The 27897-nt window shown below is 39.1% G+C and overlaps 3 protein-coding genes across 9 annotated transcripts in view; 2 read left to right on the top strand and 1 right to left on the bottom strand.

Annotated features, from left to right (window-relative positions):
- Positions 1 to 1347: 1347 nt before the first annotated feature.
- Positions 1348 to 16803, bottom strand: LOC115027229 (transmembrane protein 87A-like). 3 transcript variants are annotated; one of them, XR_003834368.1, is made up of 21 exons: positions 16582 to 16803; positions 14530 to 14587; positions 13222 to 13313; positions 12848 to 12964; positions 12455 to 12502; positions 12331 to 12372; positions 11953 to 12079; positions 10540 to 10601; positions 9848 to 10031; positions 9662 to 9761; positions 9223 to 9316; positions 5523 to 5594; positions 5299 to 5407; positions 4906 to 4964; positions 4650 to 4753; positions 4496 to 4572; positions 3701 to 3765; positions 3513 to 3565; positions 3229 to 3259; positions 2910 to 3100; positions 1348 to 2109 (listed from the first exon to the last, which is right to left on the bottom strand). XR_003834368.1 is itself a non-coding variant. In XM_029460418.1 (21 exons), exons 1-20 carry the CDS (start codon positions 16786 to 16788, stop codon positions 3059 to 3061), a joined length of 1743 nt encoding a protein of 580 aa, XP_029316278.1. In that variant the 5' UTR covers positions 16789 to 16803; the 3' UTR covers positions 1348 to 2109; positions 3037 to 3058. The 3 variants fall into 3 exon arrangements, 2 of the variants coding, with proteins under 2 accessions (XP_029316278.1, XP_029316276.1); XM_029460418.1 differs by having other exon boundaries at positions 3037 to 3100; XM_029460416.1 differs by having other exon boundaries at positions 1348 to 3100.
- A 1275-nt stretch (positions 16804 to 18078) lies between these two features.
- On the top strand, positions 18079 to 25225 carry ganc (glucosidase, alpha; neutral C). 4 transcript variants are annotated; one of them, XM_029460420.1, is made up of 9 exons: positions 18079 to 18235; positions 18507 to 18569; positions 21793 to 21861; positions 22300 to 22531; positions 22609 to 22683; positions 23069 to 23182; positions 24067 to 24249; positions 24376 to 24442; positions 24756 to 25225. In XM_029460420.1, exons 1-7 carry the CDS (start codon positions 18207 to 18209, stop codon positions 24151 to 24153), a joined length of 669 nt encoding a protein of 222 aa, XP_029316280.1. In that variant the 5' UTR covers positions 18079 to 18206; the 3' UTR covers positions 24154 to 24249; positions 24376 to 24442; positions 24756 to 25225. The 4 variants fall into 4 exon arrangements, with proteins under 4 accessions (XP_029316280.1, XP_029316279.1, XP_029316281.1 ...); XM_029460419.1 differs by having other exon boundaries at positions 24376 to 24452; XM_029460421.1 differs by having other exon boundaries at positions 18507 to 18579; positions 21789 to 21861; positions 22455 to 22531; positions 24376 to 24452.
- Positions 25226 to 25232: 7 nt separating this feature from the next.
- The window catches only part of capn3a (calpain 3a, (p94)), a 15474-nt gene continuing 12809 nt past the window's right edge, over positions 25233 to 27897 (top strand). The window contains exons 1-2 of one of the 2 annotated variants that reach the window (XM_029460414.1): positions 25233 to 26760; positions 27051 to 27120. In XM_029460414.1, coding sequence (XP_029316274.1) covers positions 26509 to 26760; positions 27051 to 27120 — 322 coding nt within the window. In that variant the 5' untranslated portion in view covers positions 25233 to 26508. The remainder of the gene's footprint in view (positions 26761 to 27050; positions 27121 to 27897) is intronic. The other variant, XM_029460415.1, reaches the window with a different exon arrangement.

Below are 27897 nucleotides of genomic sequence, written 5' to 3'. Positions count from 1 at the left end.
ACATTAGATGATTTTGTTTACAAAATGTTTTAGAGATTTCTTTTTTTTTTACCTTTAAAATAAGAATTCTTCATCGGAAAAAAGTGGAAATGTTGTACAAATATTTAAAAGAAATTGGCATTACAATATATTCATATTATATATATGAATATATATATAGATATTATATATATATATATTCATATATATATATATATATATTCATATATATATATATATATATATATATTCATATATATATATATATATATATATATATATATATATATATATATTCATATATTCATATATATATATATATATATATATATATATATATATATATATATTCATATATATATATATATATGAATATATATATTCATATATATATATATATATATATATTCATATATTCATATATATATATTTCATAATATATATTCATATATATAATATATATATATATTCAATTATATATATATTCATATTCATATATATATATATATATAATTCATATTCATATATATAATATATATATATTCATATATATATGATTCATATATATATTCATATATATATTCATATATATATATATATATATATATTCCATATTCATATATATATATATATATATTCATATATATATATATATATATAATATATATGAATATGAATATATATATGAATATATATATATTATAATATTCATATATTATATATATTCATATATTATTCATATATATATATATGAATATATATATGAATATATATATATGAATCTAATATTATATGAATATATATATTCATATATAATATATATATATATATATATTCATATATATATATATATATATATTCATATATATATATATATATATATATATATTCATGATATATATATATATATATATTCATATATATATATACACATAATATATATTCATATATATTATATACACATATATATATTACACATATATATATACACATATATATATACACATAATATATACACACATATAATATACACACATATATATATATATATATATATATATATTCATATATATATATATATTCATATATATATATATTCATATTCATATATATATATATATTTCAGTTTTTAAAAATGAATTATTTACTCTTAATAAAAGAAAAAAATATGTGCTTCAATTCCTGGTTAGACCCAATTCCTTTATTGGTGTGGTTTGTTTCAGTTGTCTCGTGTTTGGATAGGTGTCTTGCTATTTTGCATTTTCTTTTTAATTAATTAAATTTTACAGTTAATTTCACGTTCCTTCTGTAAAAAAGACAATATGCTAAAGTAACGGGGACCTACATGCACACAAACAGAAACTGATATTGTGTTTCAATACAAATTTTATTTGCAGGACACACAATCCATACAAAAAGCCATACAATATCGTCAGCTTTACAATACTATGCAGACTCACATCCAGAAATTGGGCTTTAGTGTCTTTGTAAAATAAAATATCCTCAACAAGACTTGGACGAATATATTAAAAAAAACATAAATTAAGGAATTTAGAATATCCACACGTAATGCAGTAGATTGAACAAGGACAGGGAATATAACTGCCACACAAGGCAAGATTATTTTTAGCATGAATGGAATAAAATTGCAGTGAAATGAAAGTTAATAATTTAACATGTAGAGATTTTGTGTTTTTAAACGACTGAATTAAAGTGAAGACCTTAACAAAACTCTGGCCCAGTTAGTGAGAAACAATTACGTACATACAGTAAATCATTTGATTCTGTAATTCAGTAGCTAAAAGAAAGTTTTACTTTGCTGACAAGTGGACACAAATCACTGCAATTAAGTGAGAAGCTACAAAATGTTACTTTTTAAAGAGATAAAAAATAAACATCCTTAATTTTAGACTCATGACTACTTTTCCTTGCAACGGGTCTGGAACATTTCCTCCACTCACTGAGGATCAAGAAGTCTTTCATTCGCCAGTAAAAGCTTGGAAATCACCTTCATTAGTCGTATGTTCAGTTGCTTGGGACTGTCGGGTGTTAAGATCTCAGAGAAGAGGAACGCTCGGCGCACAAGGTGAACACTTCTGATGATTCCCCCAGCCCGGAAAACAGTGCTTTCTATTTAACACAAATGACGCTTCAAGTGTCAATATTCACTGACGCAGCCGTGTTTAAAGTACATAGAGTAACAGTAAGTTCATTATTTCTATATTTAGGATTACTCAGTTAGCCAGACAACAAAGTGTTAGTCATGTGTTAACGATGAGACAAACGTACGTTGGAGCGGCTGAAATGAGCAGAACATTTCTTCAGATTAGGTAAAAGCATCGTCTGTAGTGATCTGGCTAAATGGTAAATCATACCATACGCATGTAACGCAATGAAACACCTGCTGATAACAACATTTGTTTTACACTTCCAGTGTGTCACCGCACATTTATGAAGAGAAGCTTGAGTTCAAGTGTCTGAATATAACCTTGTTATGCACAATAACTTGGTGTTCTCAGCACGTGTTTCTTCTGTTTGTACAATCATCTGATTCATTTGCTGAGAATCTAAAATCAAACCTCACCGTCCTACAAATGTGACCAATCAGAGGCTGGTGGTCACTTCTGCAGGGTGGGAAACTTATCTGAAGTGTTAAATACTGTATTAGTCTAAAACAACAAAAGGACATCGTGTGAAACAGATACCGACTCAGATTCCGCCTGATTTTAGCCGAGAGTGCGACATTAAAAAAACATCTTTAAAACAAATAAAACATTTATCAAAGTGCTCTGCTGTGTAAGTGCGTCAGCTGCACGCCTCCCCCGATGCAGATCCTGACATTAAAAGCCAACCCGTCCGTCTGCTGGCTGCACAGAACAGTACTTCATATAAACACACATCTTTGAGCTTATTACAATGTTACACAATACCTGTGAAATTAAAATTACAACGCAGTTCCTGGAGAGAAAGGTTGGCTTTGCCCACATTTTTTGGTAATCAGATCACTGAGATGCATTCATCGCTGCCTCAGTGAAATCGCTTTCTTTTCATTCTCACATCATCTTTATCGCATTGACTTCTACTCCATTTTGGATCTCTCCATCTTGGTTTTCAGGATTTCCTGTAAAAAAGCAAAGCCAGATGATTGCATGCAGTCATGTGATTGTGGAGTGAGAGCACAGTAAAGGTCATTAGCAGAAGCATTTTAACCAGAGAGAAATGTGATGACATCACGGGACGAGCGTTTACCTCTTCTTCATCGAGCATCACAGGGAGAGCTCTGTGTGGAGGAGGAAACACAGTCAATGCATTCACACAGCATTCGAACATACTATAGTTTCTTTGTGCCTCCAAAGTGTTGATATTTCAGTATTAAAGATACATAGTTATAGTCTGAGCTGCTTGATCAGCTACAATAACACACTTACATGAACTGAAGCAATATGACATTAACAGGGATTACAGCTTTAAACCACAAACTGCAGGTCGGGTAATACTCCACACACACTTACATTTAAATACACTTTACTTACACGTCAACAATAGTTGTAGGAATGTTCTCCTCAACCCATTTCAAGTCTTCATCCTGTCGAGAGGTAAGAAATACAACATAATTAAGTTATAGATCGAATGAGAACCTTTATTGAATCAACATTCTTATAAATACAACACAGAGTAAAAGGAGAACATGTCACAGGGACGAAGCAGAAGATGGACCCACCTCTTTACTCAACAGCTTCTGGGAGCCATTGGAGTCGGGCTTTGAGCCTCTCATCTTCATTCCCTCTGAAGAACAAAGAGAAAGCTCATTGAGATCACACACAAGTCCATTGTGCAACAATATGATTAGGATATGAAAAGTTCCATTCATACTTGTACATGATTGCAGGATGTGTTCTCCACATATCTGCGAGTACACATTATATAACCTGAACCTCAGTTGACTTTGAGCAGATCATCTTTATAGGATCTGAACACACTTCTATTATTTGCAGACGAGTGTGTTTGTCAGAGTTTACAGATGCACAGAAGTCTTGCAGGTGCAACACAAATCAAACATCTCTGGCCCGATCACAGAGCGCCATCAGAACAGAAGCTACTGGTTACATATGGAGCATTGTGTATGTTTATGTGACACCCTGCAGCCCGTGTGGCGCTGGGATCCACACATCCGGTGAGTTGACCTGAAACTATATTTAAATACTAATATTAGTTCTATTAATGCTTTTACTGGATACTTGAGCTCAGATGTGTTGATGTGTCAGAGGCTGATCTGGATGAAGCTTCCTTCTCGACGGTGCAGCGTGTAAACACAGCAGCAAGCTTCACTACGAACTTCCCTCTCAACGCACGCTGCAGTTGAGCGTGCACACGGAGGAGAAGTGGTCGCCGAGGGAAGGTGCAGCGGCCGGAATGGAAATGGTCCAATATTTCTGAAGTGCTATAACTCACTATCAATCTTTAGAGGACACTCGACTGGTCTCGCCAGGGAAAGCAGGAGAATAATAATTCTTACCAAAAGCTTCACTCAGCATGGGCTCCTTGGCCTCTTCCTCATCATCATCTTCATCAATCAGAGGAGAATGAGAGAACCTGAAGAAGGCAGAACCAGAACACGTTAAATACGACTCCTGGCAGCTTCATGTGACAGAAGGTTTTGTGACTCTGACCTCTGGCTGTTGGCGGAGGGCCGCAGCAGCACCATGATCACCAGCAGAATGGCGGAGAACAGGAGACGCCAGAAAGCGTCGTCCACCCACAAGTCCCTCCAACCCTGCGGAACGAGTAGAAATAGAATAGAGAATAGAGAGTTGATGAAGTTCTCAGGTTCAAATCAATTCACTTTTCATCTCTGTACAAACAAGACGCAGAAACGTCACGAAGGGAAAAGCACAACAATCCCTCAGGGACGGAGAACACACTGACCGTCTGGCAGTCTACCAGCTTGAAGACTTTGGTGGTCCAGATGATGAATATGATGGAAGCTGTGGACACAAAGGAAACACGCGGCTCAGTTTCATGTCTGGAAACAATATGCTGAGAAACAGAATATGAAACCTCCCAGCAGCGGGAGCAACATTAGAAAATGTTATGGATAATATACAACTGCATTTACATATTAAAATACAGAAGGAGCATATATGTAACCCCTACAGGACATTGTACCTTTTATGATTACATGTGACAGGCTGTAACATTGTCTGTGACATCAACTTATCAGATTTCGTGCAGGTTTTATACTTTGACGAGTGAACTTCCCTTAAACGGATCATAATGAAGCAGCTGAGAGGAAATCATCTCATAGCAGTCGCTACTCACCGACAACAGAGAAGATGAGAGTGTTTGTGAAGTGCTGATACAGAGCCAGCTTCACTATGTTCCTGCGGAGCTGCAGGAGACGGATGGTCTGAGACAGACTGATGAAAATGTAGATTAATTAAGGAGAACTGCAAATACATTCAAGTAACCACAATCAAAAGCGTCTAAATCTACGTCCTTGATTAGCATTGAGCAGCCGGTTTGGCAGGTTGGCTAAAGGATATCCACCACATGACGCAGGAGTCGATGAGGGAGAGGCTGAGATTAGCCACCAGGGCGACCGTCCCGTAGAAACCCTGGAACAACAAGAGTTGGATGTTACAGACGAGACGAAACATGAGCCAAGAGGAAAGCAGAGAGCAGAGAGTGAACATGACAGAGAAGAATTACTTCACCGTAAAGAAATTCAGTGTTTTTAAATTATTTTTAAATTAGATAAGTTGGTATGGAATTCCATTAAAGTCAATATTAAATAAATCAATGAGACAATAATATAATAAATATATAAATAAATGTAAATATAATTTAATAAATACATTTATTATTTCCTCTCCGGGAACCTTACCGTGGTGGAGAGGTTTGTGTGTCCCTATGAACCTGAGAGCTGTGTTGTCTGGAGCCTAGTGCTCCTGGTAGGGTCTCCCAAGGCAAATTGGTCTCAGGCGAGGGGGCCAGACCCTGCCCGGAGAAAGCCTGGGGCCCCCGTCTGGAGCCAGGCCCAGAGGGAGGGCCCGACAGTGAGCGCCTGGTGGCCGGGTTTGCCACGGAGCCAGGTCGGGCACAGCCCGAAGAAGCTACGTGGTGCCTCTCATCCATCCATCCTGTGGGCCCACCACTCACAGGAAGAACCGCTGGGGTCGGGTGCGCTGTCACACGGGTGGCAGTGATGGTCAGGGACCTCGACGGACCAGACCCGGGCAGCAGAGGCTGGCTCTGGGGACATGGAACGTCACCTCTCTGTGGGGGAAGGAGCCGGAACTAGTGCGGGAGGTGGAGCGCTACCAGTTGGATCTGGTGGGGCTTACCTCCACGCACAGTCTTGGCTCTGGAACCGACTCCTGGACAGGGGTTGGACTCCGAAGTTGCCCAAGGTGTGCGGCGTCGGGCAGGTGTGGGGATACTCACTAGCCCCCGGCTGAGCGCCGCCGCTACGTTGGAGTTCACCCCGGTGGACGAGACGCCTTCGGGTTATGGGGGGGAAAACGCTGACTGTTGTTTGTGCCTATGCCCCAAATCGCAGTTCGGAGTATTCGGCCTTCTTGGAGACCCTGAATGGAGCCCTGCAGGGGGCTCCAGTAGGGGACTCCGTAGTCTTGCTGGGAGACTTCAACGCGCACGTGGGAAATGATGGAGACACCTGGAGAGGCGTGATTGGGAGGAAGGGCCTCCCTGATCTAAACCCAAACGGTTGTTTGTTGTTGGACTTCTGTGCTAGTCATGGAATGGCCATAACAAACACCATGTTCGAACATAAGGATGCTCATAAGTGCACGTGGTACCAGAGCACCCTAGGCCAAAGGTCAATGATCGATTTTGTAATCGTATCATCTGATCTGAGGCCGCATGTTTTGGACACCCGGGTGAAGAGAGGGGTGGAGGTGTCAACTGATCACCATCTGGTGGTGAGTTGGATCAAGGGGTGGGGGAAGACTCTGGACAGACCTGGTAAACCCAAACGGGTAGTGCGGGTGAACATGGGAACATCTGGAGGAAGCCCCTGTCCTCTTCAAGTCACACCTCCGGCGGAGCTTTTCAGCCATCCCTGTGGAGGTTGGGGGCATTGAACCTGAGTGGGCGATGTTCAAAACCTCTATTGCTGAAGCTGCGGTGATGAGCTGTGGTCTCAAGGTCTTAGGTGCCTCAAGGGGCGGTAACCCTCGAACACCGTGGTGGACCCCGGTGGTCAGGGAAGCCGTCCGACTGAAGAAGGAGTCCTTCCGGGTTTTGTTATCCAGGAGGACTCTGGAAACAGTTGCAGGGTACCGAAGGACGGCAGCCTCTGCCGTGTCAGAAGCAAAGCAGCGGGTGTGGGAGAAGTTTGGAGAAGCTATGGAGAAGGACTTTCGGTCGGCACCAAGGTGCTTCTGGAAAACTATCCGGCACCTCAGGAGGGGGAAGCGAGGAACCATCCAAGCTGTGTACAGCAAGGGTGGGACCCTGCTGACTTCGACTGAGAAGGTTATCGGCCGGTGGAAGGAGCACTTTGAGGAACTCCTGAATCCGACTAACACGCCCTCTATGGTTGAGGCAGAGCTGGAAGCTGATGGGGGATCATCGTCAATTTCCCTGATGGAAGTCACTGAGTTAGTCAAACAACTCCACAGTGGCAAAGCCGCAGGGGTTGATGAGATCCGTCCAGAAATGCTGAAGGCTTTGGGTGTTGAGGGGCTGTCTTGGTTGACACACCTCGTCAACATGGCGTGGAAGTCTGGGACAGTGCCTAGGGGTTAGCAGACCGGGGTGGTGGTTCCCCTATTTAAAAAGGGGGACCAGAGAGTGTGTGCCAACTACAGGGGTATCACACTTCTCAGCCTCCCTGGTAAAGTCTACTCCAAGGTACTGGAAAGGAGGGTTCATAATTACAAAAATCCCAAATGTATTAATTCAGGGGACTTTTATTTCACAATTCTACATTTATTACTTTAGGGGATTATTATTATTATTATCTAATTCTACATTTATTTACCAGCTCTATTTATTTTCCATCTGTTATATTCAAATGAATGGGACGTGGCTATCACACTACTTCATAGGCATATTTTATATCTATTTATTTATTTAATATTGACTTGTGCTCAGATGTGGTGAAGAGTGAAGTCTCCCCACACACACACAACTGCTCCATTTTTCTTCCCGTCTTTCTTATTTTATGTTTTATGTGTTAACATTGTGCTGTGTGACTTGTTGAACTTGCTGCTGAGTCTTTGGCTGCGTCTGAATTTCACTCTCGATCAAATACGTCACTCCCCGTTATCATCACTTGAAAGCCTCCTGGAGACGGAGTCCCTGCGTAACCTTCTCTCTCCACTCAAATCCACTTTATTTATTCAGAGTGCCTTGAAAGCTGCGCCATTTATATATAAAGAAACACCACCAGCTAATGTCCCGTCTGCAACACATGAGATGCAGCGCGGTAGATATTCCTGGATGAAATTCATCTGCCACAGAAAATGATGAATTAAGGATTAGAGAAGAGAAGAGAAAGAGAAGTGAGGGCTTCCTCTCTCATCCTTTTTCAATAAAAAAGGTACTTATAATTTAATTAGGCAAATATTTAACTTTTTACTCCACTACATATGTTGAATACCTTTTCTACTTTACAGATTATTAATAGAACATATGATGCATTATTATAGATTAACCGCAGTATTTAAACACATTACCACCTTCACCAGCTGCAACATTAAAAGTGATGTGACATTATTAATGTCTATAATTCAATAATATAATCTACAGATCTTTATTATTATTCATAAATGAGCTTTTCTGCACATCTAGTACTTTTTTACTAATACCTTTAATTTAGTAACATTTTTCATTCAGGACTTTTATTTCTACTTGTATTTGTGGTATTATTACTTTTATTTATTATTAGCTATTGTTACTAATTATTACTTTCTTTTATGAATTATGAATTTCTTCTCTGCACATTCACAGGAAACAATGCAGCAAATAATCACCGTCTGATATCAGCCTCACAGTTCCTGCTAATACAAGTCAAACACTTCCACTGCACAATACTTCACAATAAAAGCTTTCAACAACACTTCACAATAAAAGCTTTCAACTGGCAAAACACGGGTTGGATTTTATTGTGAAGCCGTCACAAAAAAGGAAATGTGTTTAATTTTAATTAATTATCTGTCCCTGTGTCCTACCTGGTATCTGTTTCTGCCAATAGGTTTATTATGAGTTGATACTTACACCGGTCACTCTGAGAACACCTTCCACAGAGGAGAAGTGCAGGTAGAGAAGCCCGACAGCGACCAGCCGGTGCACTGTGGTCCCCAGCCGGGGCCTGCAGGTGAGGGGAAACTTCCATTACACTCACGAATCATAGAAATGAGAGTATTTCTGTAAGAACAATGAGCCTCATTCACCAAATAAATCTCTTCTGAAAACACATCCAGGCATCTGTTTAGTTCTATATCCACATATGAAGCACTTCCACTGCAGAACTGTTGAAGTTCTTTTTACGATTCTTTAATTTGGGGATTCTTGACTTAATTATCTGTGTGTGTGTGTGTGTGTGTGTGTGTGTGTGTGTGTGTGTGTGTGTGTGTGTGTGTGTGTGTGTGGACTGGCGTAAATTAAGTATCGTATAACATGAGGCGAAAGGTCAGTTTTAAAAGAGTAAACCTACTTGACTATGCCGTAGCCAAGACTGACGATGAGGACCAGGATCCGGGCGAGAGATCGTTTGAGTGCAGAGAGCAGCTCCGCAAAGATCACCGCCCCTTGAACTGTGAAGAGGAAACACACAAACTAACTCATCAGACTGAAGGACGGAGATGAAACACAGACGAGCAGATGTATTAAATCCACCAACCGTAGTCTCCTTTGTAGCGGATGCTCTGGTATTCGGAGTAAAACACAGCTTTTTCCAGCATCCCGAGGATGATGACGGCGCCGATCCAGAACTGTATCCGCAGCAGATCCCTCCAGTAGCAGGCGCACCAGAAGAGCCAGAGGGCCCCGAACAGCACGTACACAATGCACATGATCATGAAGAACTGGCACGGAGAGCAGAGGGGGGTGTTGCACGTTACAAACTCGAAGCACTTTCAAGGGGCCTTAACAGTTTACAGGGTTATTTCTTACCCACAGCACTTTGTTTACTTTACCAGCTGTTCATATGGACTCTGATTATATGTTCTGATCGTGATTATGTCATGCTCAGCTGGCTCCGGCTTGACTTTTGGTTTACACGAGTGATTGTGTAGATGAAACACCAGATTATGTTGTAAATCAAAACATTTTTCAAGAAGTAAATTCAACTTTCTAGAATATTCCTAACCTTGAAAATGTCACAATTAAAATGAAGACTGTCCTTCTCAGGACAAAGTGTCCATGTGAGACTTCAGAGGAGTTCAACCACATGCAGTGAAGTCACGTTCATCTAAAGTCCAATATCACAAATCAAACATTTGCATCAAGTCTGTCCTCAGAGCCTCGACTGGGATCAGGAAGAAGACCCCCCCCCCCCCCCCCCAACAAGACTTTTTAATTTATAGCACGCACCATCATCAGGGGCCAGTCTGCTGGAGAAGAGTAGTCGTGAGGTCCCTTCATCTCCACTTTCACTGAGGAAATACATAAGAAGTCACTTCTGTCCCTCAGTTCTGTGAGATGTGAGGTCTTCACTAATGTATCTAAGTTCTGTGAGATGTGATGAGATGTCTTCACTCATGTATCTAAGTTCTGTGAGATGTGAGGTCTTCACTAATGTATCTAAGTTCTGTGAGATGAGAGGTCTTCACTAATGTATCTAAGTTCTGTGAGATGAGATGTCTTCACTAATGTATCTAAGTTCTGTGAGATGAGAGGTCTTCACTAATGTATCTAAGTTCTGTGAGATGAGATGTCTTCACTAATGTATCTAAGTTCTGTGAGATGAGATGTCTTCACTAATGTATCTAAGTTCTGTGAGATGTGAGGTCTTCACTAATGTATCTAAGTTCTGTGAGATGAGATGTCTTCACTAATGTATCTAAGTTCTGTGAGATGTGAGGTCTTCACTAATGTATCTAAGTTCTGTGAGATGTGAGGTCTTCACTCATGTATCTAAGTTCTGTGAGATGTGAGGTCTTCACTCATGTATCTAAGTTCTGTGAGATGTGAGGTCTTCACTAATGTATCTAAGTTCTGTGAGATGTGATGTCTTCACTAATGTATCTAAGTTCTGTGAGATGAGATGTCTTCACTAATGTATCTAAGTTCTGTGAGATGAGATGTCTTCACTAATGTATCTAAGTTCTGTGAGATGAGATGTCTTCACTAATGTATCTAAGTTCTGTGAGATGAGAGGTCTTCACTAATGTATCTAAGTTCTGTGAGATGTGAGGTCTTCACTAATGTATCTAAGTTCTGTGAGATGTGAGGTCTTCACTAATGTATCTAAGTTCTGTGAGATGTGAGGTCTTCACTAATGTATCTAAGTTCTGTGAGATGTGAGGTCTTCACTAATGTATCTAAGTTCTGTGAGATGTGAGGTCTTCACTCATGTATCTAAGTTCTGTGAGATGTGAGGTCTTCACTCATGTATCTAAGTTCTGTGAGATGTGAGGTCTTCACTAATGTATCTAAGTTCTGTGAGATGTGAGGTCTTCACTAATGTATCTAAGTTCTGTGAGATGTGAGGTCTTCACTAATGTATCTAAGTTCTGTGAGATGTGAGGTCTTCACTAATGTATCTAAGTTCTGTGAGATGCGAGGTCTTCACTAATGTATCTAAGTTCTGTGAGATGTGAGGTCTTCACTAATGTATCTAAGTTCTGTGAGATGTGAGGTCTTCACTCATGTATCTAAGTTCTGTGAGATGTGAGGTCTTCACTCATGTATCTAAGTTCTGTGAGATGTGAGGTCTTCACTAATGTATCTGAGCAGTAAAGATGACGGACTCTGAAGCTGTTGGAGTCAAATTGTGTTTCTCACTTGTGAAAGCAAAGTTGAGCGGCTCCGCCCCGATGTCTTCGTCCTCCACTCCACGTAACACGGGCTGCACCTTCACGATGAACAGATACGGACTGTCCTCCCACGCTTTGGCCACCGCACTGACATCCTGCAGACAGATGCAAAGAATCTGAACTTTCAGAGCACTGAACCATAAACGAGGAAATGTTAGGACACGGTTGTGGTTTTACATCGTAGGACGGAGTCCCCGTGATACTTTCTACTTATTATATCTTTTAGGTCCATTTTATTATATATTCTCTCGCGTTCATTCTCATAAATGGTTACATGTCTGCATTGTTTTTGTCTTTTCTGAAACGCATATTTAAAGACATTTGCATTAACAGCAACATATCTTACCGGCTTGTCGGGCCAGATCAGGCTCTGGTTGGACGGGTCGCTCTGAGCAGAACATAAAACACAGAGCAAGTTCTTAGATATTATGCTCAATGTCTTTTAATCCCTTTCACAGGCAGAGACTCACCTTCGGGCTGGTGAGCGGCTGATATGGGTTAAAGTCTGCGTAATACACCTAGTGAGGAGAAAGAGATATCAATATAAATATATATGTTTGGACGTTTCACTATTTCACTCACGACCTGCTGACAGAATCTGTAACAGCGTCGACTGTAGATGTTTCAGCTTCTGGTAACTTCAAGAATATTATTTATTCATTACCAAACTTAAAACTTTGATCTAAATTAACTAAATAAACTATAAGAAACACAAGTTATAATTAGCTCATTCTAACTCCATATTAAACTTCATTTGAATACCTAAATATATGCTTATAACATTGAACAAGTCATTTATTTTAGCGGCTGAGACAAACTGTATGTATATTGTAAAACACTGACATTAGAGAACTGTCACAAACCTTCGGTAAGAAGAGCGAGGAGCAGTTTTCGAAGTACATGTAGCCATGACTGTAGAAGCCGCTCCAGTGGTCTTTCAACATGTGATCCATATCAAACATGTTCATCGCTTTGTTGTCCTGCAAACAGGACAGTGAGGGGAGAAGCAGGGACATCAGATCACCTGTACAACTGTTCGGATGCTGCTTCATTATTTTAAATCAATGAAAGACAGGCAGGAAGCTACATTTACGATCCAGAAACAAGACAAACGTGTCATTAATTTGACGACGGATGAAGGTTAAGTCGGATATACGACCGGTTCAGTGCATCTGTGTTGGAAGATAAGTATGTAAACTTGTCTTGCACACAATCCCTTCAGTAAGTCGGGACTCACCGGTGTGTTGAAGACCTCGTTGTAGCAGACAGAGGAGCGCAGGTACCAGCTGATGTTGAAGGCCAGGTTTTTATCACACGTGTCACCCTGGACTGCAGAGACATAAGAGACGACGTAAGTGTCTGACAGCGCTGGATCATAAAACACCTTCCGTCACATCAGCTGTTCCACATCCTCACGTTACAGGAGGGACTTGTTTTGTTTCCCACAAACCTCCCTCGTCTAGCGAAATTGTTGCTGCATTGCATGCTGGTCTATTGTCTGCCACAGTGAGAGATGAAATCAGCATCTCTCCTTTATTGACAGTATTATTGATTTCTCACTTTATGACTGCTGCTGATGCTGTTTACCATCAAATACAGCTGCACAGAGTTTCTTTACATTCAAAGCTTCTTTTTATGACGTCATCATCCTGGAAAATATTTAAATCCTCAGACAAAATGCTTAAATTTGAATAAAGTGATTCAGCAGATTAAATTAATTTAAATTAACTTTCTTTAAGGAATATAACTCGTCCGTGCCAAGGCGTTCAGTCCTGCAGGTTCTCCAGGAACATCCGGCCTGCAGGCTGCAGCACATCCGGCTTGTTATACAGAATGTTTGAGGTTCAGCCATGAACACATCCTGGGACGGGACAGCACAACAATGTCCTTCCAGCTGACTTTTAAATGTTCAAACACTTTTGAGTTCTTGAGTTCTTGAGATGGTGGAGTTACTACTTCTTATTATGTTTTTTTAACTAAAACCACCATGAGGTATATTATATTGTAACTGGGTCAAAACTAAGAAGTCAAATCATCCCCCAGGAGCTGCATAACATTTGAGAGGAAAGAGGCAAAGAGGACATAAAGGGCCTTTCTGTGCACAACAACCGACTTTTAATTAAGGTTCCTGATGGAGGAGTTCACCACTGACAAGACAACGAGGGCCGGAATAAACAACAACAAGGATGTACTGTATCTGTGCACAGCTGCAGATACAGATGAGGCTGCACTAATATTATTTTTTTATATATATATATATATATATATATATATATATATATATATATATATATATATATATATATATATATATATATATATATATATATATATATATATATATATATATATATTATTTATTTATTTATTTATTTATTATCACCAACAAACCATATTTGTTGCGTTCAGCCTCAAAAACATTTTCACTGCGGTCAAAACAGTGTCTGCTGCACACACAGGGAGGCACGTTATTAACCAACAACACCATAGACGACATTTAACCACAGACGTGCACAACACATGATGAAGAGGTCAAACTACTCACACTTTATGAAGATGGTGGTGTTGGCGTACAGCGTCTTTCGAAACACAGCATCCTGTGTCTGAAAACACCAGAAAAATGAGTCGTTGCTAAAACTGCTAACAATCATTTCCAACGTTGTTTTATTGAACAAATTGAAGCTTGAACTGAACACAAAAGGCAGCAATGAAAGAAAAGAATGATGGTTACATTTAAGTGCACTTTTCTAGAGATAAATCCCAGTCTTTTGTTCATCACGCAAGTTGATATTGCAAACATGATTATAAAGAATCAGCTTTTTCATGAGCTCTCTGCAAACCACACGGTGCACAGTGGACACAACACAAACACTTTGTGTATGTTTCACACGTGAGGAACCTCAAGCTTCTGGATATTAACTAAAGCATGTCTCTCTTTAGTGCGAGGCGACATGACACATGACACATGACACATTAACTTCCCAGCTCACACGTTAAACTGCTGCATTCACACATCAGTTCGTGGTCGAGTTGGAGGAAGAACTCAGATCTTGTATTTAAGCAAGTAGTGAAAGTGATGCATTGAGGTAAAAGTAAGTAAGTATCAGAATCAAAGTCTTAAAGTACCAAAAGTAAAAGTGATTATTGTGCAAGATGGCTCGATATGTTATGCTGTCTTATACTTTTAATCACCTTACATTACAACTACCTTCATCAGCTTTCTGGGGGCTAGACCTGTGTTTTTATTTTATAATCTTTTATGATGTATAAACTACTAGGATGCTACAATTCCCTCCAGATAAATGAAGTATCTATCTATCTATATATTAAATGATATACTTACTATATTAATACAAGCACGAAGTATCATTACTTAATCACATTATATATCTTTACATATATATTAGACTTATAATTTGTCACTTTACCTCAAAACGTTGTGTTTAATTGCTCTTATATAGTTAATTTGTGTATAGTTTCTACTCTTTAGTTGTATAAACCTCTTTTTTACTTCTCTTTGTAGCTGTACTTATTTATTTTGTCTGTGTTCTGGTGCAACTCCTGAATCTCCCCTCTGAGGATCAATAAAGGGCTTATCATATCTTCATCTTATATTATTAGATTAGAATTATTGATGCATTAATCTGATAAATGTTTACCTTTCTGTCAATACTTTAAACTGGAGCCCTTGGTGTCGTGCACCGAGGTAAAACAGAAGTAAAGAAAGTAAGTAAAAGAAGCAACCACTATGTAGAAATACAAGTATCCTATATTCAAAACGTGACTTGATTAAAAGTACAACGTTATTTACATTAAAATACTTAAAGTACCAAAAGTAAAAGTACTCCTTATGCAGAATAAAATAAAATACTAGATGATAATCATTGATGCATTAATGTGTTCATCACTTTGATGTTGCAGATACTTCATACTGCTGGGTAGCTTCATAACACTAAAGTGAAACTAGAATAATACATCATAGTTTATTATGTTATTTTAATAATCTGAATCAATGCAAAGTAACTAAAGGTATCAAATAAATGTAGGAGTAGAAGTTTAAAGTATAAGAAAATGGAAATGCTCAAGTAAAGTAAAGTACCTCACACTTTAGTACTTGAGTACATGTACTTCGTTACTTTCCTCCTCTGGAGGTTATAACAGTTCCGTCATCTTACTGTAAACTAAACATAATGCTCCATTATAGACCTGATATTTCTGACAATATGACCTTCCTTTCTTTTACTTCCATGTTTGTAGATTTCCTCTCCCTCAGTAACACATCAATAACGTTCATACAGATGACCTGCTTTCACTCCTCTGGTAGCATATTACATGTAGCACCAGCTGGCAGAATTCAGATTTAAAACGAGACTTTTGTTAGCTAGCTAATTCCTAATGTGAAAGTGATCTTGTCAGAGTAGTGAAACCACAACTGTCAAAGAATCCTGTGACTAAAAGGTGGATTATACAGCGGGATGAGTGAATGCTAGAGGCTAACTAGCTAGCTACCCCAGGCTAACAGCTGCTATGGGTGCTTTAGCACGACAGGCTGTGTACTAACGGTTAACGTGCATAATGTCGCGGGTGTAACACTCACCGAGTTGATCTCCACGTTCCATACGGAGACCTCTGCCGCTGTCCCGAGACGGAAAACTAATGCCAAAAGCAAGAAACATGACCGATGCGTCTGTGCATCTGGCATCTTCATTAATGTGCGTCCACTATAACGGTTCAAAGTCGTATCCGCCTCCAAGTCCGGGTCGGATGTAGTTCGATGTGGCACCGCAAGATGGCGGCGGAACATTCGAAAGGCAGTTAGCTTGGCAACTAACGGCTACTAGCATGTTGCTAATGTTGTAGGAGTCATATTACATTACAGTTTCTTACCCTACCATACCATCTCTACCGTGAGAAAATCATGTTCAATATCATTTAATTCACTTTTTCATGTGTTGAATTGTTTCATTTGCAAGAAGAAATGCATAAATAAATATATACAGAAATAAATACATTTGGGGAAATAATTAGGGGGGGTCAATGCAAAGGGAAATAATAAAAAATGTATTGTTTTAAAATAAATAAAGTAAATGCAAAAATAAATGAATACATTTGAAAATGAATATAAACAAATAAATAAAAGGGGAAATTAAATAAGAAAGTAAACAAATAGGGGAAGTTTTACAAATAAATAAATATACAAATTAAAAGAGCAAATAGAAACAAATAAAAACAGAAATGTTCTCAGACTATGTTTAGCTCTGAACCAAAAGTCTTCATTAAGGCAATTATAAAAGAAAATGCATTTTCCTAAATGTGTAGTTAATGTTAGATATAATTAGATAAGGTTTGCATGTTATATAACTTCTTCAACCCCAAGTTGACATGTGAATGTCGGTTGAATATCCAATTTAAATCCAACTTAAAACTATATCTCTGCCAAATTAATTTTAATTTTGTATCACAGTCTTGATTTTTGTATATCCTGTTTTATTTTGAAGTGTTCACTCCCCCTTATGTCATGTCTAATTGTACATCCTGTCTGTGTGTTTTCCCTCTGTGATTGTTGATTGGTTCCTCCTGTGTCCATTTACTCTGCCCTTGTGTTTCTGCCTTTCTCCCCAGCTGTGTCTTGTTCCTTCGTTTGGTGTCTGTGTATGTAGCCCTGTCTGCCCCAGTGTGTTTTGTGGGATTGTCATTTCATGTTGCGTGTTTGTTATCTGCCCCGTATCTGCCCCGTATCTGCCCGTTCGTGCCCTGCTCGGTTGTGTTTGTTACTTTGTATTTCTGTATGTTTATTAGCTTTTGTCAATAAAGCTCTCTTTTGGTTAAAATCATCATCTGCGTCCTGCAATTGGGTCCTTACCTTCACTGAACCGTGACATTTTGTGACATTTAAAAAAAATCTTCTTATTTACAAGATATCTTCATCTAATAATATATAAATACTTTTAAATTAAATGTGGGGAAGGTTAGCTAATGTGTCAAGTGGAATAAATCCAGAATTGCACCGAAAAGTCAGAAGTATTTCAGTGGGAAGTTTAATTTGAAAATCCTCACCGGAAGTCAGGTGTATTGGCAATCATATCCTCTGTTTTGATCGCTTCTGTCAGTCACGGCTTCTTCTGCAGTCAATGTCAATGAGAGTTTACATAGGAAAGTAATATAGTTAATGCTCAAACCAGAAGAACCCGACTGTTAACGGCGGATGCTCGTCTGGTCGGAATGGCGGAAGTGAGCCAGCACGTTATCCGGTATAAACAACACGCTGTTTGCAGAAACTTCCACTTTGATCTTTACATGGGGTTTGTTAAGTACAGTGGGATCATGTCTAATGACCAGTAGTAATAGTAGTAATAGTACATGCAGGATGAAACTTGCATGCATTTTGTGCACGGACACATTTGTTTTAAGTTTATGTACTCAGTCACTGCCACATAAACCATCATTTGAATTGCAATCCACATGGTTTGTATAAAAGTGCATGTGTAGGTGTTCCCACCTTTTTGTCTGCTTGTTCCTCAGTGTTGTCCCTGAAGATGAAGGAAAAGAAAAGTTCAAGAAGAGTGGCCATGTTGCTTTTTACAGGTACTCTGTTGTGCATTTAATATCTAGTTTACTGAGGTGGAAGAAGTACTCAGGAGTTATACCACAGTGTAGAAATACTCTGTTACAGGTAAAAGTCCAAAAGTATCTGCATTGAAATATACGTGCAAAGTGGCCCATTTCAGACTAATATATATATAAAATGATTGGATTATAATTATTAACATTCATGTGTTTATCACTTTAGTGTTGCAGCTGGTAAAGGTGGAGCTCATTTGAATTACTTAATATACTTCATCTGCGGTGTAGCTTGGGAATTTTCCTCGTGGGATCAATAAAGTTGTTGCCCTATAATAACAAATCATATTTATTTGTTGAATATATTTTGTATTATTAATCTGAATCTGCAAATTAACTAAAGATATCAGATAAAAGTAGACACAGTCTCCTCTACAGACAGTCTCCTCTACAGACACAGTCTCCTCTACAGACACAGTCTCCTACAGACACAGTCTCCACTACAGACAGTCTCCTCTACAGACACAGTCTCCTCTACAGACAGTCTCCTCTACTGACAGTCTCCTCTACAGACACAGTCTCCTCTACAGACACAGTCTCCTCTACAGACAGTCTCCTCTACAGACACAGTCTCCTCTACAGACACAGTCTCCTCTACAGACAGTCTCCTCTACAGACACAGTCTCCTACAGACACAGTCTCCTCTACAGACAGTCTCCTCTACAGACACAGTCTCCTCTACAGACAGTCTCCTCTACAGACACAGTCTCCTCTACAGACACAGTCTCCTCTACAGACAGTCTCCTCTACAGACACAGTCTCCTACAGACACAGTCTCCTCTACAGACAGTATCCTCTACAGACACAGTCTCCTACAGACAGTCTCCTCTACAGACACAGTCTCCTCTACAGACAGTATCCTCTACAGACAGTCTCCTCTACAGACACAGTCTCCTCTACAGACACAGTCTCCTCTACAGACACAGTCTCCTACAGACACAGTCTCCTCTACAGACAGTATCCTCTACAGACACAGTCTCCTACAGACAGTCTCCTCTACAGACACAGTCTCCTCTACAGACACAGTCTCCTCTACAGACAGTCTCCTCTACAGACACAGTCTCCTCTACAGACACAGTCTCCTCTACAGACAGTCTCCTCTACAGACACAGTCTCCTACAGACACAGTCTCCTCTACAGACAGTCTCCTCTACAGACACAGTCTCCTCTACAGACAGTCTCCTCTACAGACACAGTCTCCTCTACAGACACAGTCTCCTCTACAGACAGTCTCCTCTACAGACACAGTCTCCTACAGACACAGTCTCCTCTACAGACAGTATCCTCTACAGACACAGTCTCCTACAGACAGTCTCCTCTACAGACACAGTCTCCTCTACAGACAGTATCCTCTACAGACAGTCTCCTCTACAGACACAGTCTCCTCTACAGACACAGTCTCCTCTACAGACACAGTCTCCTACAGACACAGTCTCCTCTACAGACAGTATCCTCTACAGACACAGTCTCCTACAGACAGTCTCCTCTACAGACACAGTCTCCTCTACAGACACAGTCTCCTCTACAGACAGTCTCCTCTACAGACAGTCTCCCCTACAGACACAGTCTCCTCTACAGACAGTATCCTCTACAGACACAGTCTCCTACAGACAGTCTCCTCTACAGACACAGTCTCCTACAGACAGTATCCTCTACAGACAGTCTCCTCTACAGACACAGTCTCCTCTACAGACAGTCTCCTCTACAGACACAGTCTCCTCTACAGACACAGTCTCCTCTACAGACACAGTCTCCTCTACAGACAGTCTCCTCTACAGACACAGTCTCCTCTACAGACACAGTCTCCTCTACAGACAGTCTCCTCTACAGACACAGTCTCCTACAGACACAGTCTCCTCTACAGACACAGTCTCCTCTACAGACAGTCTCCTCTACAGACACAGTCTCCTACAGACACAGTCTCCTCTACAGACAGTATCCTCTACAGACACAGTCTCCTCTACAGACAGTCTCCTCTACAGACACAGTCTCCTCTACAGACACAGTCTCCTCTACAGACACAGTCTCCTACAGACACAGTCTCCTCTACAGACAGTATCCTCTACAGACACAGTCTCCTACAGACAGTCTCCTCTACAGACACAGTCTCCTACAGACAGTATCCTCTACAGACAGTCTCCTCTACAGACACAGTCTCCTCTACAGACACAGTCTCCTCTACAGACACAGTCTCCTACAGACAGTATCCTCTACAGACAGTCTCCTCTACAGACACAGTCTCCTCTACAGACACAGTCTCCTCTACAGACAGTCTCCTCTACAGACACAGTCTCCCCTACAGACACAGTCTCCTCTACAGACAGTATCCTCTACAGACACAGTCTCCTCTACAGACACAGTCTCCTACAGACAGTATCCTCTACAGACAGTCTCCTCTACAGACACAGTCTCCTCTACAGACAGTCTCCTCTACAGACACAGTCTCCTCTACAGACACAGTCTCCTCTACAGACAGTCTCCTCTACAGACACAGTCTCCTCTACAGACACAGTCTCCTACAGACACAGTCTCCTCTACAGACACAGTCTCCTCTACAGACAGTATCCTCTACAGACACAGTCTCCTACAGACAGTCTCCTACAGACAGTCTCCTCTACAGACACAGTCTCCTCTACAGACACAGTCTCCTCTACAGACAGTCTCCTCTACAGACACAGTCTCCTCTACAGACACAGTCTCCTCTACAGACAGTCTCCTCTACAGACACAGTCTCCTACAGACAGTCTCCTCTACAGACACAGTCTCCTACAGACAGTCTCCTACAGACACAGTCTCCTCTACAGACACAGTCTCCTCTACAGACAGTCTCCTCTACAGACACAGTCTCCTACAGACAGTCTCCTACAGACACAGTCTCCTCTACAGACACAGTCTCCTCTACAGACAGTATCCTCTACAGACAGTCTCCTACAGACAGTCTCCTCTACAGACACAGTCTCCTACAGACAGTCTCCTACAGACACAGTCTCTACAGACACAGTCTCCTCTACAGACAGTCTCCTCTACAGACACAGTCTCCTCTACAGACACAGTCTCCTCTACAGACAGTCTCCTCTACAGACACAGTCTCCTCTACAGACACAGTCTCCTACAGACACAGTCTCCTCTACAGACAGTCTCCTCTACAGACACAGTCTCCTACAGACACAGTCTCCTCTACCCTCAGGTACTGTTTGCTGCCCTACTGGTACGCTCTGTTCCACCTGCCTCACACCTGCGGGCTGCCTCCAATCAGGTGAGTGCTGCTGCCACCTGCTGCTCAGGGGGGGTACTGCAGGCGGCACTTATCACACTGTTATTAAAAAGTATTGCATAACTTGCATATTAAAGGCTAAACAGCATATATGTGAGTATATATGGAGGCTCTACATTAATTAATTAATTATTTTTTAAATTCTAAATACTTGTTATATTTAATATTATTCATTTTGTTTAGATTATCATTTATTAAAACAATTCTTATTTTAAGTTGTTTTAATTATTTCTTTGTTTTGTGTCAATGCAGGAATTTTATGTTTAATTATTTATTATGTGAATGTAAAAGACTTTATTTCATGGTGTTTAAAATCCTGTAGGAAAAAGATGGATAGACTTTAAAAGAGAATTAAAGCTGCACATAAATAAAAAGTAGATGTATAGGTAGCTAGTGTTGACTGTGTTTAACCCTGCACAGACCTCTGTGGGGGGAGTTCCCCAGAGAACCGAGCACCTTCACTGTGGACAACCTGTATATGATTGGTGATAAAAAAACCAACCTTTTTTGTTATCATTTTTTGAGTTATTGCACTTTAGTTTGTCTTAGTTTCACCGTCTTTAATTGTAACGTAGGAGGAGCTCTGCTGGCCTGTCCTGTAACTGAAGCACGGGCTCAAGAAGTCAAAGTCTTACTTCCTGGATCTGATGAGGTAAATCTAGCAGCAGGTCACTTCTGTCTCATGTGCTCGCAGCTCGTGGATGTTTTATAACATGTTTCTGCTTTTAGGTTTGGTTTGACGTCCGCTCTGCAGAGGAGTATGAAGGAGGCCGGACTCTGAGTCTTCCAGTCGCCCTGCACTTAGTCAGTGTTTTCATACACTATAAAAAACAGAAATAAACAACCAACAACATAATACACAGCGACACACAAAACAGAATTATGTGCATTGAAAAATGCAAAACAAAAGGGTGTGTATGTGGTTGTTACATTTAAAAATATTTTCTAAAAATACAATATATTTAAAAGAAAGTTTTGCTTGGATGATAAAACTTTTTTGTTTTACCTTCCAAGGGAAAATAAAGTATATATTATATGCATAACCATATACTGACATATACATACACTTAAACATACGTATACATACATGCATGATGTCCCCAAATAACAAAAAAGATGCTGCTTTTATTAAAGAATCCAGCCACTCACACAAAGCGGACTTATATTTTCTGGAGTTTCCTCTGTGCAGGTTCCCGTGTTCCAGCGCGGCGGCTCGGTGGTCTGCAGGTCAACAGGAAGTGGCTCCTGTACAGCCGAACAACAGCAGCTCCCCCTCTCAATCACTGTGGCGCTCGACTCTCAGGTAAGCTTTAAAAGGATGTGGGAACATGGCTTCTGTTGGTGTTCCAGGTTTCATAAAGCAAATGTAACCCGGTTAAACTGAGTGTTCTCACGACTTTACGTAATATGCTAATATATATATATATATATATATATATATATTTATTTTTTATATTATATCATATCATATTATATTTTATTATATCATATTATATCATATTATATTATTAAATATGAATAATATATTATATTATATTATATCATTTTATATTATATCACTTTATAGTATATTCTATTAAATTATGTCATATTATATTATTATATTATATCATATTATATTTTATTATATCATATCATATAATTATATTATATTATATTATTAATAATAATATAATATGATATAATAATTTATTATATATTATATTATATAGTAATATATCATATTATTATATCACTTTATATTTTATTATATCATATTATATTATTATATCATATTATATTATTATATTATATCATATTATTTTATTTTATATCATATTATATTATTATATTATATCATATTATTTTATTTTATATTATATCATATTATATTATAATGTTAAATATGAATAGTATAGTATATTATATAAAATTATATCTTATTATTCTTATTATTATTCTTATTATTCTTATTATTATTCTTATTATTATTATTATTATTCTTATTATTATTATTATTATTATTATTATTATTATTATTATTATTATAAGATAGAGGTGTAGCTGCTAAAAGTGTGTTGACAGTTTCTCTTCTGTGATACAAAATGATGCCTGACTGAGTCAAAGTTCACACCTTGCATAAACAGTGATGTAATAATTTGTATAATTGAATCAGTGAAATCCTGCCCCCCTCCCTCGTCTCTGCAGGGCGTCGCTGACGGAGAGTTGTACCTGGACGACGGCTACCGGGACAAAAAGGCTTTCTGCTGCGCAGGCAGAATACACCACACGTGAAAGGAAGCTCAAAGTCTGAAATGAAAACACAAACTGTGGATATTTAAGTGCAAACTGTTACCTGATGTTATAGGATCGTGTAGAGGGATACAGAAGGTATTACAGAAGAGACAAATATTTATTAAATATATATACGGCCTTATTATTTTGAGATATTGTAAATCTGTGATTCTGAGATGAAGAAACGATCACTAAAGAAATGATGATGTTTGTCGTCTGCAGATCTGCCAGTGAAGAAGGAACGTTTGAGTGTGACGCCGTCGTTCAGTCCGTGTTGTGCATGTGTCAGGTGACGTCAGGTGACGAGCGCTCAGAAAAAACGTTTTCATATTTAGATTTGTTGAAAAAATGTATGAAATGTTTCTTAAATAATAATTAAAAGAAATTCTCAGTAATGTTATTTATTTTTTACATCATGTGCCTTGTTTTTTCAAATAAAGTAAATTACAATCACGATTTCCTAATTATTAATAACTTTGTGTGTTTTAATTTGATGAATATTGGAAACAGATATAAACCCGCTGCCTGGCTGTTCCTCCTCGTCACAACAATATGAAAAGAATCCAAAGCAAAGCTAAACTTATTTCTTTATCTAATTCCAGGTGCAAAAGATGCTTCTGCTGCATTTCAATACAAGCGGAGCCGCTGCGTGCTGAGCGTGAGCGACCTGCAGCTCAGAGGCCAAGGGACCGGGACGTGCACGTCTGTCAATCACTGGGAACAGCTGGAGGCATTGTTTTAAGAAAGGTTCTCATTATCTTAACCCTAACCCTCATTATTATTATTATTATTATTATTATTATTATTATTATTATTATTATTATTATTATTATTATTATTTTGAGATCGTTTCTTATTATATTGAATACTGAAATGAAATACCAGAAGCAGTTTTATTTGTTAACACCTGTGAATGTTTACAGGTAAACGTGTCAGAATCATGTTTATAAGCACATAACAAACATGTTGTGTAGCTGACAAACACGAAACTGTTGTAATTATTTTACTTTATTGAATTTCAGATTCACCTTTTGAGAAATAAAACAGAACAATAAGAGCTAAAAGTTATTTTTTTTATAAAAAACATTTAAAACAATGTGTACAAGAAACATAAATATACATAATAATCAGTTTTAAAGCGGTAGTATTACAAATGAAATGAGTCTATAGTCATTAAAGGTTTCTCTTTCTCCCGTCACAACTTTATTCTGTGACTTTTACTTCAGTGAGAGCGTCGCCTCAGTGCTTTTATTATTTATTGTTCTTTTGTCTTTTCAACTGTGTGTTGAACACTTTGCTCTACGTTTGGATTGGATATCGTCAGAAACAACAGATGAGATTGTTAATTCAAGATAATTATCTCTTATTCTGAGATACTAAGTTATTATTTTAAGAAAGTTTCTCATCATTTTCTTTTCTTATGTCATTATTTTGAGTAGTTTCTCGTTATAATGACTTACAGGATCTTTGTCCGTCACATTATCAGTGATGTGCTTCTACAGTAGACAGTATATCATTTAATATATCATATAATATATCATATAATATATCATTCAGGGAGAAAACAAATGTTTTAAGATGCTCTGAATGCTCTGAGACGTTGCAGAGGAGGATCGTTCAGGCTGTCACAGCACAGTGAGAACATCTCTGTGCAGATATTCTGGGTTTTTATGGGTTTCTTAAAATACAAATATCTTTTTCTATTTACATCCCAGAAGAAAATGTGTATTCTGGGTTTTATTCCCACCAGAAAGAAATGAATATCTGGGAGGAAAAGGCCGTCACGCTATGAATCTGTTACTGTCCGACGCTGTTTAAGACAGCATCGTGTGTTTAATACCCCGAGCATCGGACAGGATTTATACTTTGTATTAATGTACGATGCTCCTCTCGGTAGCATTAGCCTGCTCAGTTATGCTGAGACTGCTCAATGCTGAGCTCCATTGAGAACAGGTTTAAAGGGGTTGAATGCCTTGTGCTGAGGCAGGGCATCCACCGGCCACTCTTTACATGCCCTCTGGCCCTTTGTGTGGCCCAACAATGATGCCACAGCCCGGGTCACATCATTGTTCGGTCCAGCCAATAGGGAAGCAACAAATACACGTTTATGTGATGTGTTGAGTTTCTGTGCATACGTGTGTATGTGCACGGGTAATGCAAAGGTGAATGCATGTCGAGTCTTTCACACCGAGCGTTTGCATCTATTCTGTGACGAAGGGGAGGGGGACGTCACGCAGAGAAAGAGCCAATCACACAGGAGCAGTTTGGATTTATGCCAGGGCTTTGAGGCTGGTAAGACTTTAGTACAAGTGGCAAAAGCCAGTTTAAAAAAAAACAAAAGCCAGCTGAGACGAGATGCCCTATACACCGTCTGGCTTTTTCTGTGACCGGTTGATCCGGGAGCGAGAGAGGAGAGACGGGGAAGGGTCTCTGAACAAGCCCCTGCGCTTCAACGGCCAGGACTTCAACGCCCTGAGACAGGAGTGTCTCCAGGGGAAGAGCCAGTTTGAGGATGAGTCTTTCCCCGCCACCGTGGAGTCTTTGGGCTTCAAGGAGCTCGGACACAAGTCCAACAAGGTCAAGAACATCGTCTGGAAGAGGCCCAAGGTAGGAGGACGGGGAGAGGCACGCAAAGTTAAATAAGGAGGGGATGGATCACACGTGTGGGAGGTGGGACCATGTTTTTGGAAGTCTAAACTGCTGCTGTGGGATTTCACCTGGAGATGCTCGGCTGGATTGGAGCTCATTTACTGTTTTGCTGCACGACCTTAAAGTGTCACTCTAATATAATGAATGTTTCATCTATTTGGAGACGGCTGTAATTTAGTCCCAGCCTCACAAACCAGATGAAAAGCTGATTCTTCCTTAACTTTTGTTTTTATTACTGTTGTTTACAGGAAATCTGTGAAAACCCTCAGTTCATTGTTGGAGGAGCCAGCAGGACAGACATCTGCCAGGGAGATCTTGGTAAATTATGCATCTTTTAAACACTGTATCAGCATCACAATGACATTGTCTTCATTGGGTTTAATATAGATTGTTTTTGGACCAAACTAGGAAAGTTTGATCGACTAAAATCCAGCTTAATGTTAAAATAACAGGAAATCCACGTCAACACATTGAAACACTGTCCTGTAATTGTTTTGTGGCGTATTTTGTGTTGTTGAAACTCACTGACTGATGCAAAAACACACATAGCGGTACATTCACTCCCCCCCCCCCCCCCACACACACACACACACAAACATATTGTGCTTACTCTTTTGGATGGGAATCCAACAAGCAGCACTTCTCATTGTTGTGCAGTTCAGACTGCAGATAAAGGGACAAAGACTGTTAACCAACCGCTGATGAAAAACGTACATTGTTTGCAGTCACACACACACACACACACACACACACACCTGGACCATCAGAACACACGCGTCAGCACTCAGCGAAACACAAATATGTCTTTGATTTTTGAATCTGTGAAACAGGAGAATGTTTTTCATGTAAAGCAAAAGCAACTAAATCCATTTTAGGAATCACATGAAATGTCAGAATCTGCTTTAAAACGTTTGTTCAGCTGTAAAAATCTGAAAATCCTTAAAAAGTCTTAAAAGGTATTTAATTAATAAATCTTAAAATAAGAAAAATAATTTTTCTGACTTAAAAGCTCAATATATATATATTTTGTAATATAATTTACCAAGTTGCTGTCATTTTTGTTTGTAAATCATTTTTAAAAGTTTGATTTTTGTT

This window comes from Cottoperca gobio, chromosome 22 (genome assembly GCF_900634415.1).
Source record: "Cottoperca gobio chromosome 22, fCotGob3.1, whole genome shotgun sequence".
Lineage (NCBI taxonomy): Eukaryota > Metazoa > Chordata > Actinopteri > Perciformes > Bovichtidae > Cottoperca > Cottoperca gobio.
The sequence above is the reverse complement of the archived record's forward strand: the minus strand, read 5'-3'. Positions and strand labels throughout refer to the sequence as shown.